The sequence below is a fragment of the Xiphophorus maculatus genome, chromosome 20 (assembly GCF_002775205.1).
Source record: "Xiphophorus maculatus strain JP 163 A chromosome 20, X_maculatus-5.0-male, whole genome shotgun sequence".
NCBI classification, from domain to species: Eukaryota; Metazoa; Chordata; class Actinopteri; order Cyprinodontiformes; family Poeciliidae; genus Xiphophorus; species Xiphophorus maculatus.
The window spans coordinates 2,880,302-2,894,396 of record NC_036462.1 but is presented as its reverse complement, the minus strand read 5'-3'; the positions used below and the strand labels follow the sequence as shown (position 1 = coordinate 2,894,396).

General features: G+C 40.6%; 1 protein-coding gene across 2 annotated transcripts in view; it reads left to right on the top strand.

Annotated features, from left to right (window-relative positions):
- The window catches only part of flnb (filamin B), an 80,596-nt gene that overhangs the window by 12,649 nt on the left and 53,852 nt on the right, over positions 1-14,095 (top strand). For both annotated transcript variants that reach the window (XM_023325191.1, XM_023325190.1), the window contains exons 2-5: positions 11,377-11,486; positions 11,595-11,730; positions 12,008-12,105; positions 12,826-12,973. In XM_023325191.1, the coding sequence (XP_023180959.1) occupies positions 11,377-11,486; positions 11,595-11,730; positions 12,008-12,105; positions 12,826-12,973 (492 nt within the window). The remainder of the gene's footprint in view (positions 1-11,376; positions 11,487-11,594; positions 11,731-12,007; positions 12,106-12,825; positions 12,974-14,095) is intronic.

Here is a 14,095-nt window from a genome sequence, read left to right as displayed (position 1 = left end):
TTCTCCATCTTTTTATTATTTCTTTAAAACTTTTGTAGCAAAAATCAAGATGGAAAAAACCAACGTTGCCACGTTAATATTGTGATTTTGTTCAAATGTGGCTGAGGAAGATGGTGAAAAGTTGATTTCTGCTCAATGTTGCTGCAGAATTTGAAACGTGATAAACTGACGTGAGTCCAAAGAAAACCGAACCTGATGATATGAAAGTTGGTGACCAGAACTGATGATACTCAGATTCTGTCAAATGGACCTGGAGTTTCAGAAGAGCTCTGCTGAACAGAGGCTCTTCATGGATCATTTTAGCTTCTGCTCTTCAATCAGAGGAAAGTTGCATCATCACCGAACTTTGACCTCAGATTGGCAGAATGATGTGAACATCTGCTGATGCCGTCTGACCTGCTGCCCCAGATCCTCGGTGACTGGATCTGTGCTGCTTTTCTGTTTCCATGTTTCCATCCAGGCGTCGTTTCCTCTTCGTCCCGCTCACACTTCTCCTCGCTGATCCCCGTTTCTCTATATTTTCTTGTGAATCTTGAGTTTTCTATCCTGTCTTGCCGTAAGCTCTTCAAATTTCAAACTTCTTTCTCCTCAGTCTGTAAATCATCTTCTCAACAGAGTAATGATTTTCTTTTATTGTTTTCAGCCGACAGATCTCTGGTTGTGGCCGTTTTCAGAATTAGCCGGTGTATGTGTTTCTGAAACACAGTATTTGTGCTGTGAAACAGTCTGTCCAGTTTGGGACGATTAATCTGATTTATCATTAATAAATAAATAACAAACTCAGAAAAACGTCCATGTGCTGAAAGAGTACAGAGCAGAAATTAAGTCAAAACTTTACAATAAATACATTTTGCATTTGAGGAGTTTTTCTTATAAATATGTTTTACTGTGAACTCAAGTGGCAGGTGATTTTAGAAGCATTTAGCTGCTTTCTTTGCTACGGATCAAGTGTTCACTAAATATGTTGCATTTCATGAAATAAAATCTTGTTGCATCTTTTAATAGATTTCTAACATATAAAGTTTAATGAAAAATCTGCAGAATGTTCCTTTTTTTGACTAATCAGAATAATCAGAATAATGACTGAACTAGAAGTTTTCTGCAGCCCTGCTCCAGCTGGTTGCCAGTGTTTTGGTTTTCAGGACGGTTCAGATGGAAAAGATTTAAATGCGTTGCAGCGAAGGCCGAAGACTCTCGTCAGTCTAACCCTGGATCGGCTACCTGACCAAGTTTTCCAGAGCGGCAGAGTGAAACGGTGCAGCGTTCCAAACGTCATAAATAGTTTTCTTGCGTTCTGATGGGAATTGAAGCCATTAATATGCAGAATCTGCCCTGGATCTTTGAAGCGCTCCGTCTCCATAAGTCACAGCTGACAGAAGTGTTTGTGTTGGCCGCGTTCTCACACTCTGAAAGCTCGCAGCTCTTTTTCCTCCTGCTAAAACATGTTCTCCTCTTGGCTCCGTTTGCTCCATCGTACTTCTTCTGTTGAGTAAAAACCAAACGCTGGCGGTTTTCTATTTATGGCTCGTTATTTGTAATTTTGGCTGGTAGAACATGCTGGGTGGCCCAGATCCTGATCTGTGAGACGAGCAGCGCTCCTTTATCCCGTAATTACCATCAGATCAATAATCGCAACCAGATCTCAACACGGGCCGCTCAATGAAGGTCTGGAGTAAATAAAAAGCTGAACTTGATAAACAGGTCTGGGTCCGATATCTTGGTGCCCACCGCGACGGCTGGTTTTATGACAAATGAAAGTGGCATCTGAACAAAGAGCTCATTTAAAGGGAAAAGTCTCAACAGCTTTCAGGTTGTTGCTCTCGCTGAAAGAAGCCTTGTGCTGGGACACAATTACAGCCATTACTGCACAAAGCTTTGACAAATAACCCTCATCCTTTCTGCCTTCTGCTGGGTTTGGTTACAAGTTTGCTTCAGGCTCTCACAAAGATCCTGTCTCTGTTTATTCAAATTTATTTAAACTTAACTGTTTCCTTATGATGCAAAGTGTGCAGCCTGAAATTAAACTGGTGGCATTTCTAAGGTCCTGAGGCCAAAAGCCTCTCTGAGGTGAGACTGGGCTGAGAAACTGAGACGTAAAGTCGTGTCGGGTGGAGCGGCTCTTTTTCTGTCGTTCAACGTAGAAACGAGCTAAAAACATGGCCGGCCATTTGTCTTCTCACTGTTGTCGGGACTCGCCAGCGACCCGAGCTGTGAGTGTTGGAGACACTGCCGGGTCCAGTGTTGCTGCTGGAGAGGAAACCTGAGAGAAGCCAGGATATAGACTTACACACCAGCTCTCTGAACACACACTTTCTTTGTTTTGGTTAATGCCTCAGTGCTGGAGCTTCATCACTTGTTTCATTCTTTAGAGAAACACTATACTGATGAATTATTGATCATTTTTGATAAAAGTGTTTAAAAAGAAAAACAAAAAGTCATAGGTTGGTTGGAAGTTTCTGTGATCAAGTCCGAAATTGTCCAGTACTGAAACAAAACACGTCTGTGTTTAATGAGAGATTATCTGCACAGCTTCCCATCAAAAGGTTTATTATTTGGTAACCTACCCGCCCCTGAAAGGGTTTGGAGGTTTTCCTGGTCCAACGCCTCCAGGCTCACACCTGTAATGAGATGGTCACAAAGTTCTGGAAAACTTGGATGACCCACCACTTCAGATATGTTGTTTTGGGTCAAGAAAACACGTAAAGCCAGCGGGACGGTGTACCTCAAGGACCAGCATTAGGAAACCTTTACTTGTACTTTCTAATGAAGTTGTTTTACTTCCTATGAAAGTTTTAATATATTAAAAGAGCTGACAGGTTTTGTTTTCTGCCACCTAATGAAGTGATCAGAATGCAAATCTTCTTTCCAATCACGTAAATTTTGAATCAGTTCTTTTGTCAGATTATTCACCAGACATGTTTAACATTTTATACCCTATATGTAAAAAGTTATGCCAACAGAAAGGCAGCTTATTGAATCAGCATATTGTTTTAAAGTTGATTTCTATTTTCAATCCTTGTTTGTAAGAGAAATGTTTCACTTTGGTTCAGGTTTGAAGAAATGTTAAACATTTTGTGCAAAAAGTAAAAAATGAACATCATCTGTTCTGTTTGTAAAAGGATGGTTCAGGTTTGTATTTTCGTTTTTTCCATTACTTTGTCCAGTTTGGCTTTTTATGCATTTCATGCAGCCTCTACAAAAATATTGTGGTTTAAAAACCATGAGCTGCCTGCCAAACGGCTACTATAAACTGTTTAAAGCCACCAAAGCAACAATGTGAAATATGTGGAAATACAACCAGAAATATCTTTCTGGAGGATAATTGGCCTTGCTAAACATCTTGGGTTTAACCTCTGACCTTCTGTTGGAAACAAACAGAAACATTTAAGTGTATAGAAAACAGTCTCATGTACAATTAGTATGGCAACAACATAAAATGCTAATTAGCTTTGTAATTGGGGTAATTGCTAAGCTATGTGGTTTGGCTGCTAATTTAGGCTAACTGGTTAAATATCTGACAAACATGACGAGGAAACAACCTATAAAGTTCTCAGCCACTCTGTTAAATGCTCAGGGATTATTTTACTGAATTCAGTTTAGGATTATGCTAGCAGTTAGCTTTGGGATTAGCAGCTGCTCAGTGCTACATTAACCAAATTAGCATCTGATTTTCACTTATGATTTTGTTCAAAATAAAGATTCTCTAGGAATAAATGAGTGTAATGCTGAGCAAAAACACAATGTGAAACACGTTGTTTTCTTTTTTTAGATAAGCTAAAACATTAGCTTAGCCAATTAGCTTTGTGACATTCTTAGCTTGTAATTAAGTTTTTATTTTCTAGGAAAGAATACAGTAAATGATCCAGTATCATTTATTGTATTGGCAAAAAACAGTCTCTAAACTAAATGTTTTAAAAATGCTATGCTAATTAGCTTTGTAGCAGCCTTGCTAATTGTTAGCTAAGGACAGTGAAATGCAAAGTGAATGCTGGGTTTAGTCTAAACTCTAAATGTTGAATGTTTGAAATGAAAACTATCACAATAAAAACCAGAAGCTTTACAAAACTAAAACTGCTTGTTTTAGCTTATTTACTTTAGAAGCATTTTAGCAAAATCAATAATGAAGTTATTGTTCTTCACAGCTGTGATTTGAACAATTTCTGTCTTGATATTTTTGACCTTTAAATCTGAACGAAGCATGAAAAGGGCAGTTTTGACCGAATTACAGTGGATAACCTCCAGAAACTGCAGTGTGTGCTGATGGGTGGAAGTTGGTTTTTGGTTCTGAGAGCTTTGGGTCGAGTCTCTCGTGTCATTTCACAGCAGAGCTTCCTGACCTGTCGTCATCCCGTCTCCCTCTGTGCGTTTAATGTTTTCTCACTTCGCCTGTACATTTTCTGGCAGACGTGACGCAGAGTTTGATGCCGTCACTGTTTTAATATTTGGTTAATTCGCGGTCTGACAAGAAGAGGATGAAGGATGAAGGAGACTTTTAGTCCGTCTGCAGCTCTTTATCTTTGCATCGGTTTGCTTTTTTCAATGAGTTTTAAAATTTCCAATCTTATACTTCGACATCAATCTTTCACCCCAATAGATACACAAAAACAAAATGACTATTTGAGTTTCGCCGTTTTGCGTTTATAATCTTCTAATCAGGTCAGTTAATAAATAGATAATTGATCCTGTGTGAAAACTAAAAACTGGTAAGATTTAATTTTTTCCAAGAGGTTGAGGAATGCATCGTGTTGTCTGTGCTCACCAAACTCCTGCTGTGTGTGTGTGTGTGTGTGTGTGTGTGGTTCACTGATGGTTACTGTGGTGAACCTCCTGCAGCCTGGCTCTGCTACAAACAACTTTTTCTTCTCATACTTCTTTTTTCCACTGATTGACTGAACTCAGACCAAACAAACCGTTTCTCTTCTTTAGTTTTAATTGTTTGACCCTAAAATGTTTTGTCTCTGCTGAAATCCAAAGACTAAAACATGTCAGAAACTCCAAAGGAGAAAGAAACTGATCTTTGTTATGATCTGAGGTTTGTGTCAAACCTTGTTAAGGATGTAAAACGGACCAAATGTTGGATAACGGATGTTTGCATCAGCTCAGAAAATATGTTTCTTCCCTCGTCCTCCTCTTCCTCACCACATGGCGGGTCTGGTTCTGATGACGACACGGCCTGGGAACCGGCGGGGTGAGGTCATGCGGGGCTAAGCGCTGCTGGGTGTTTGTTGCGAGGACGTCATGCCAGATGTCTGTGGTAATGACAGGGCAGCGCGGCCCGGGTTCCTCGGATCCCTTGTGGCTCCTGGTTCTCGTTTCTGCAGTGATTTGTTCATCATTAATAATCTGTATTTAAATTTTATGTTCTGTTTAAACCCATTTCCCTTCCTGCTTGCTGCTTTTTGTTTCACTCGGCTGCAGTAAATTCCAGGATGCCGGTTTCATCGAGCGTCTTATTGATGGCCAGCAGTGGTTAGTTTGAGCTCTGAAAGCAAAAGGAGTTTGAGATCCAGAATGTGGACCCAGCTTGGCCAACTGGACTACCTGACTCAGTCTGAACATTTAAACCCAGGTTCTGATGCTGGTCGCCCTCCAGGCCTGCTGATGCTTCTCAACTTCTCTGTTGGTTCACTTCAAGGCTTGGTGGAGAGAAACTTTTCCTCCGTCTTTGATCTTCATCCCTGCAAGCTGTTTGCATCCAACCACAGCCGGATTAGAGAGTCGGAGGCAGAATGACGGCCTCTGTCTCATGCTCAACCCTCGTTACTCAAATCAAAGACATTAAAGGCCTCATGGCTGCTTTCTGTCTGTAATCTGGAGGTTTTATGATGCGCTCGGCGGCCCCCTCTGTGCTGCTGCTGTGAGTCATGTGACTCCGGTGTTGTTGTTATTTCAGCCGTGCATCATGCATTGAGGTCCCCAGCGGCTCCTGCTGTGCCGTCATGCTGTTGGGAAGTTTAATTCCACCCTGAGTTTGTTAGTCATTGTAAATGAGCTTCAACGACACAAGAAGCTGGACTGGAGGGATCAGGTTGGATAAATGATGGGGTTGTTTAGGAACTGACAGACGTGTTGAAGCGTCTCCGCTTGACGAGACTTTATAGACATGACTTAATTTCATTGTTTTGAAAAGATCTGTCTCTTAATGTTGACCACGTTGGTTTTCTTTAGCAATGCCTAAGGAGAATTAGAGAAACAGAAACTTTGAGCCAAGAGTTTGAAACTGGATCTGGGTAACCGTTTACATCATCTCATGACGTTGATCCGATTTGCTTGGATTCATACACCAAGTTTTATAAAACTTGATAATTAAAGATTCCAGTTACAGTTTGAGCGATTATTCTGACCTGATCCGTAATAAGCTAAAATTATTGCTAGATGCTAAAATTACATTAAGTATGAACCATCTTTACAAGTTTAATAATAATCTTAAACAAGTTTAAGTGCTTATTGATCAACTTGTTGAGGTTTCTCTACTTTTTAGCGAGCTAATAGCTTTCCATGCTCGGTGTAGTCAGGCTGTCTGCTCTGGTGGAGCCTTCAGTCAGCAGCTTAACAGCCATGCTGGTTTTAAAGGATGGGTGACAGTCTGATCAGCAACAGGTGGGGCGGGGGTTAGGGTTACAATGAACCATGCAGTAAATGTGGAGGAGACCCCTAAACTTGAGCTTTAAACGTTACTCATCTTAAAATAAACTTTTTGAGCTTTACATCATGTTACGTTATTCCCTCAAAAACATTCCTGGAAATCCCTTGATCTCCATGGCAACCATCCTGCTTTGCTAAACACCTGGGTGGACCTAGCCCCGCCTTTGAGGCGCAGTTCCTCCCCCACTCAGCTCCTTCAGACTAGCCAGCAGCAATTAGCAAACAGCTGCTGAGCTCGTTATAGGAGCTGCTGCTCAGAGCAACGCTGCTAGAAACGTTAACGGAGGAGAAATGTTGGGTTAGAGTTGGTCTGTGGCTTTTAAAGAGACAGAGGCCCAATTTCAAGGTGTTAAATGGGGAAGTAAAAGTCATCATAGCATTTTATATCAACTGAAGGCAACATGGTTACTTTGCTACAAAATGGGACTCTGTGCCTGGAAAACACATAAATAACATTTCTTCTGTTTTTTATCTACAGTATTGTAAATGATGAAGGTTTTGTATTTATTAATGATATTTAATGCACAATATGCACATTTAAAAGAAGAAAAGTCATTATATCCAGTTTCTCAGGCTTTGGATCGGAGAACTGAACAGTATTTTTGTTCGTCTTGTGCAGATAATTTTTTGAACACTTTTTGATTTTTGATGTTTTTGAGCCTCCATATCTCAATGCTTCTGTTGCACCTAAATTTTCCCTCTCTGGGACAATAAAGGATATTTTTATTTAACTGGCGTCTCATAAAATGGTCTTTAAACTGTAGACACGGTTCGACGGGAAGTTTCTGCACTTTAAAAACTTAATGAGGATCAGCTGTGCTAACAAAGTTTGGCTGCAGGTCTGGTTTGTTTACAAAATCTAACTTTAACTCTGATTTTTAAAAAATCAAAAATCTGTTTTATATTTGATAAAGCGTTTATTGCTGTGAATCTGATCAAAACCACATCCAGTTTATCAACAGCAACTTTTCAGAACTTTATCGTAATAAATGATGTAAAGCAGGATGAGTGGCAGTTTTTCCAGGATCTGATTTCCATATTTAATGTAGTGGCTCCTGCTGGCGGTTTACCTGCAGACCGACTGGAGGACGGTCTTTGTTCCTCTGTGTTTAGTGGAGCTGGGGGGGTGAGAGGCTGGCTGGGTGGGACGTTATGATCTCAGCCCACAGGAATCTGTGTGTTCAGGGGGCCGACCCACTCTGCATCCTGTTGCCTCCTCTTTTTAACAGATCTCCACCTGAGATCTCCACTCTCTCACGTTCCATCTTCCCTGTTTTTCCTTTCATTTATTCTATGAAAACAAAATCTTTGGCTGTTTTCAACTAAAAAAACAAAAGCACAGATTTAGACCAAACGCTGCTGTGACTTTTCCTCTGTCTGGTTTTAATCTGTTTTATTGGTCTCAATTAGTAAAGTCTGGAAAAAAACACAAAATCTTACCAAGTAATTTTGCTCTAGTTTCTAGTGGAAACATCTTGGTGCACTTGAAATAAGATAAAAGAAACTTACAAATTAGATATAGGAGCTTGTTTTAAGTAAATTCTTAATTTCACTTGATGTTATAAGTGAAATATTCTGCCAGTAAATCTAGTTTTTCATCGACATGAAGGAATTATTGACTTAAAACAAGCTCCTATATCTTGCTGAGACATTTAGTTTTGTCTTGTTTTAAGTGTAGTTGCATGTTTTTACTAGAAACTGGTTAAAATTACTTGGTAGGATTTAGTGTTTTTGCAGTGCATGTCTCATAAAATCCAACCAGTCCTCCTGCAGGGACCATAAAACCATAAACTGGTCATCCTCCCCCCTGTTCTACCTCCAGTACCAGACTGGGATCGGGTCAGAGCCACAGCAGGTATGTCTGGGCGTTGCTCTGGCTGCCGATGATGTCACTTCCTGTGCGGGTCGGGGTGTGCCGCGCTGATAAGAGCGAGCCGTTCGGTTCCAGCTTGCCTCACCTTTGCCCACACAAGCACTCGGCTTTATCTCGCTTTCCTTTTCTCCTCAGACTCGTTCAGCCTTTATTTGTTGGCAGAAACCCTCCCAGCAACACCCGCTCTTCCTGCGTACGGGTGTTGCTGCGTCTCCATGGAAACGCAGCAACAAATCTGCAGGTGTCGGCAGGAGCGGAGGCTTTAAAACTTCACCTGAAGCAGAACGACGTGGGGAAACTGCTGTTTTTTTCTAGATGAAAGGTGGGGAGGATGTGATGGTTCTTTCCCTCCTCCCTGACCAGAACCGGGTTCGGGTCGCTCTCTGGGGCCCGAGAGGCTCATTAATGGCGGTGGAGACGTCGCCGTGGTTAGCTGCAGCAGAACAATGCAGCAGATTACTGGAGCGCTCTGTAATCACGGCTGTTTCCACAAATAATTTACCATGTACACACAACTGATTAAACTGCTGACCTCTGTGAACAATGGGTTACCATGGCAACAACCTGGTTGCCCTGAAAACTGTTGACGGGACGCAAACGGCTCGGTTAGCTCTGAACTAGTTTCTCAAATCTGCAAGAATAAAAGTTAAAGTGGCAACGCTGCAGTTATTATCAGTTAAGATCATGTAATAGAAACACATGAAATATAACGTTATATAGAGGATCTTTAACACAAAGGCAAATATCACAATAAAAATAAAAACCAGACATGCTCAAAGTAGAATAAAGTAAAAACAAATTGAATACATAAATTGTCTTTTAGTTTAAACGAATATCATTTTCTTAGTGTCAAAACATTTTCAGATTAAAGGTTTATTACAGCAAAAATATAACAGATGGAGAATTAGTTTGTTTTTACAAGTTTCTTGATTATTAAAGTTTAGTTTTTCAGAAGCTGCAAATGTTTTTGAGTCTGTTTTTTTTTAAAACTATTAAAATTATTAAATTAATGAAATCTGAGTTAATTGGCAACGAGTCTCCCTGGGGTCAGAGGTCATGATACTAAATACAGCAACCAGGCAGTATTTAACAAACAAACAAACAAACAAACCCTTTTTGTTTTTCTTAGTAGAGAAACTAATTTATTCACTTTCTTCTTTCTAAACATGTTAAAATATTTTTCAAACAGGAAAACAAAGTAAGTTTTGTGCAACTTTTTCTAAATGAGCAACTTACTAAATAATTGTGATTTGAATCAATCAATATGTCAGAATGAAGTTTCACAATGTGAGTCATTATGTTAAACTTTCTTTCACTTGGAGACGATATTCATATAAACTAAGGATAATTCTTCAAAACATGATTCATGATCAGTTCTGGTTTCAGGCTAGAAAGTGTGAACTTGTGATTAATCAGAGCGCTGAGTTCATCTGTGGGTGGGTGTGGGGTTAAAGGTCAGTGATGAGCAAACTAACAGGAAGTTTGCTCCCAGTGACAAACGGCCTGTTGCACAAGTTTATTGCTACGACCTCAGGGAGAAAAGGAAAGTTAGTGAATCCAGATTAATTAGAAACGAGGCGTAAAGGAACCAAACAGCTGGAGTCTGAATTAAACCAACGGTGAGATAATGGAAGAAGATTAGAAATGCAGGAATCCTGATGTCGTAACTTTTCCTCTGAGGCGCTCAGTCATGATTGTGTCACCAGGGGCGCGGCGCGGCGCCTCCACCTGAGCTGATGAGACGTGTTTGGATCTCAGCTGTGCAGCAGAACTGGAGCTTCCCCCGTTTGGACCAGAGGGTTTTTCTAAACGCTGGGGAGGCAACTCGTTTCTGTCGGCAACACGGTTGCTCAAGCATGCAGAGAGAAACGCGTCCAGCAGCTCTGGGTGTGTGCCAGCTCCTCTGCTGCTGTGAAGTGTTTATACTTCTGAGGTTTCACCCAGAAAACCTGCTAAACCGCCGTTAGGCGCTCTGGGCGACCCACTGCGTTTCATTAAAAATGTTACAAATATCCAGAGTTGCACAATCAGGGGTCATAGTTTAGAATGACGGCGTGTCAGGCTAATGGGAACCGCGCAATGATTAGCATCCGCTCACTGGTTAGCATCCGCTCACTCCCAGTCCAGTCAGTTTGAAGCTTAGCTTTATCCAGCATGTCCAAACCTTTTGGCATTGGGTCCAAAAATGTCAAGTTGAAAGAAACACAAAATTTTAATAACAAAAACTACATCATTTGTTTTCATTTTTCATAAAAATAAACAAACTAAGCATGATATTTTAATGAGATGAGCTTTATTTTGACATGCTTGTTGAACTAAAAAGGCTAGCTTGAAGCCACTGGATGTTTTTTTTAGTTTCCTTTTACTGATGAAAGAAATTGAAAGCAGAAACCAGATGAATACTTTGTGTTGCATCAGTGAAGATGTCACCCCAACATTATTTTTACTTCTGCATCAACGGCCTGAACTGTGATCAAGGACCGCACAGCATTGTCTTGAGGGCTGCAAATGGCCCCCGGGCCTCACTTTGGGCACCCCTGGATTAATCCGTCTCTTCTGTTACTGATGTATAAAACACTCTATTTAAATAAACAGGTTAGTCTGGTGGGGGAAGTAAAGCCTGGAGGCCCGCCAGGCTTATAATGCCCAAATATTCATCTACTGGGTTCTGTTGGGTTTGTGAATGGAAAACAGTTTTTATGTAGTTTACTCTGTACAGCTGGAGATCAAAGTTTCAGGTCATTTATTAATGTGGTGAGACGACAAACCAAAAAATGATTTCTTCAACTCATTTTATACAGTCTGGATCAGTAAAACGTTACAGTGGCATTAAAATGATGGAAAATCTTTTGTTTCAGACTCTAAAGCCATTGTAGACGGGAACCTGAAGCTGATCCTGGGTTTGATCTGGACCCTGATCCTGCACTACTCCATCTCCATGCCAGCCTGGGAGGGCGAGGACGAAGAGGTGAACAGATTTCGTTCAATCTGTTTGTTTTTCTTCTATTCATTTAAAAACATCTGAAAAAGAACATTTAGATGGAGAGCAGATCTAATCGTTTTGTTTTCTGTTCAGGCAGAGACAAAGACGCCTAAGCAGCGTTTGCTGGGCTGGATCCAACACAAAGTTCCTGATCTGCCGATCACCAACTTCAGCCAGGACTGGAGGAACGGGAGGGCACTGGGAGCACTGGTGGACAGCTGTGCACCAGGTAAACCAGGCAGTGGGATCCCTGAAGCTCAAAGAGCTGAACTGGATTTATTTTGAAGTTCAGTCGGCACCAATGTTGCTTTTCTGCTGTAAATCTCAGGTTTCTGCTGGGATCGGTTTGATCTGGGTTAGTTTGGTTTTGTCTAGCTGCTCATTAGAGCAAAGCCAGAGTTTAATGCCTGAAACTTGTAATTATGTTTTATAAGGATATTTTTGTCCGGTGTTTAACAGTAAAGTTGTTGCTGCTGATTCTTTAATGAATGTCGTCTCTCTCTCAGGCCTGTGTCCAGACTGGGAGACCTGGGATCCAGTGAAACCAGTAGAGAACGCTACTGAAGCCATGCAGCTGGCTGACGACTGGCTGGGGATCCCACAGGTGGGTTTTCACCTGTTTGTTTTACGTTGCTGCCGGTCGGTGCCTTGTTGTGGCTCATTCAAACATTTTATACATTTCTATAGAATGATTATCGTTAATATTCTGGCGAATCTGCTCAGATTAACTCCAGACTTTGCTATTGAACCTTTCAGCTTCTGTTTAATTTTCAGTTTTATTTAGTTACTTTTTTTTGGCATTAGAAATAAAAAGCATCTCTGCTGACCCAAGGCTCAGGTCAGAGGTCATCGCCAGATTTCAGGCTGTAATAAATGAAGCTGTGGGTTGACTCTAATAAATCAATCATATGAATTAAAACAATTTTCCATTTGAATGATTTTGTGTTTTTCTTTTTTTCTCCAGCTTGGTGCTTTAGTCTCAACTTGGACCATTTTTAGAAACTTGATAATTATTTTGTTATTTCTGCTGTTTATTTATTCTGAATGTTTAAAATGTCTTCCAGTCTTAAATATTCATTAAAATTTACATTTTAATGCTCTGAGAATGTTATCATGCCATTACCATTATATTACTGGAAAATGGTCTGAAAGCAACAATATTATTATTATTTATCTTAATAACTTCTGGGACAATTTGTCACGTCAGGGTTAATAAAAACTTCAGCTTTGCTTCTGTTTGTCTGGAGAAAGTTCTGGCTGGGTTCAGAAGCAGACGGGTTCCGTCAGCTGCTCTTCCTGAATCTTGTCCCGCTGATGTCCGCAGGTCATCGCTCCAGAGGAGATCATCGACCCCAGCGTGGACGAGCAGTCCGTCATGACCTACCTGTCTCAGTTCCCCAAAGCCAAGCTAAAGCCCGGCGCGCCGCTCAAACCCAAACTGAACCCCAAGAAGGCCCGCGCATACGGACCCGGTAAACCCACACACGCAGCGCTGCGAAACCAAATTAACTCAACACCCTGACCTCTGACCCCAACAATGACCGCAAACCAAACCGTCAGTCACAATTGTTTGGGATGCAGAAGGTCACGAGTGTCAGTCATTTTTTCATGGTAATGCATAACTAAGTTTTGTTGCAAATTTTCTGCAGAAATTGTGAAAAACACTCTTGTTTTTTGTCCTCCCTCCAGTAGGAGGCAGTATTTCCGTCTTTCGCTGCCTCTGTGTTATTTGATGACTAGTCAGCGATCAATATGGTGAATAACAAAGTCACATGTAGCGTCATAACTTAGCGCAAATATTTCTAAATTTGCACCACGAAATCAGTGATTTTGACTGCAAAAAATAATGAAAACAATCACAAGCTGAACGTGAAAAGATGTTCAATATTTAATTTTAAGAAGTATTTATAAAATGCAGAGACAGCAATTAATATTTTTAATTTATTAATCAGTTTTATCAATGTATCCTGGCCCAACTGGCCTTTGAAGAATATTTATTATCTTAATTTGGCCCAAGACAAAAATGAGTTTGACACCTTTGCAGTAGATTAATGTTTCCACCAAAACACAAAGTAAAACCAGACACGCTGGATAATGGGAGCACTGGGAATGTTGCTTTGACAATGAAAGGAAGCGACTTCCTGCTGGGTTGAACAATGGCACACACGCACACACACACACACATCCAGAAGAGGAAATACTCTAATAGCTGCAGAAGCAACACACACTAAAGCCACTCAGTCTCTGTAAAATCATCCATGTTTCTCTGTTTTTTCTGCCTTTTTCAGTTTTACAACATTAAAGCCAAAACCTGATTTACTGTCAGCCTGAAACAATCTGTTGAAAATTCAATTAACTTCCCCTCAGTCACACATTTTCCATTAAAGGAGAGTGTGTGACTGAGGGGAAGTCATGAATTATAAAACGGTAAAATTAGCTAATTCAGTTAACTCATCAAATTCCCTTTTACTGTTTAACAATCTTAAGAGAAGTTACTCCAGGAACTAAAATCCCTCCTCCTGTTTTAAAGTTGTAATTGACAGGTTTTTAGAGGGGAACTGGTTTAATCACAGCCCAGTTTGGCTGAATCATTT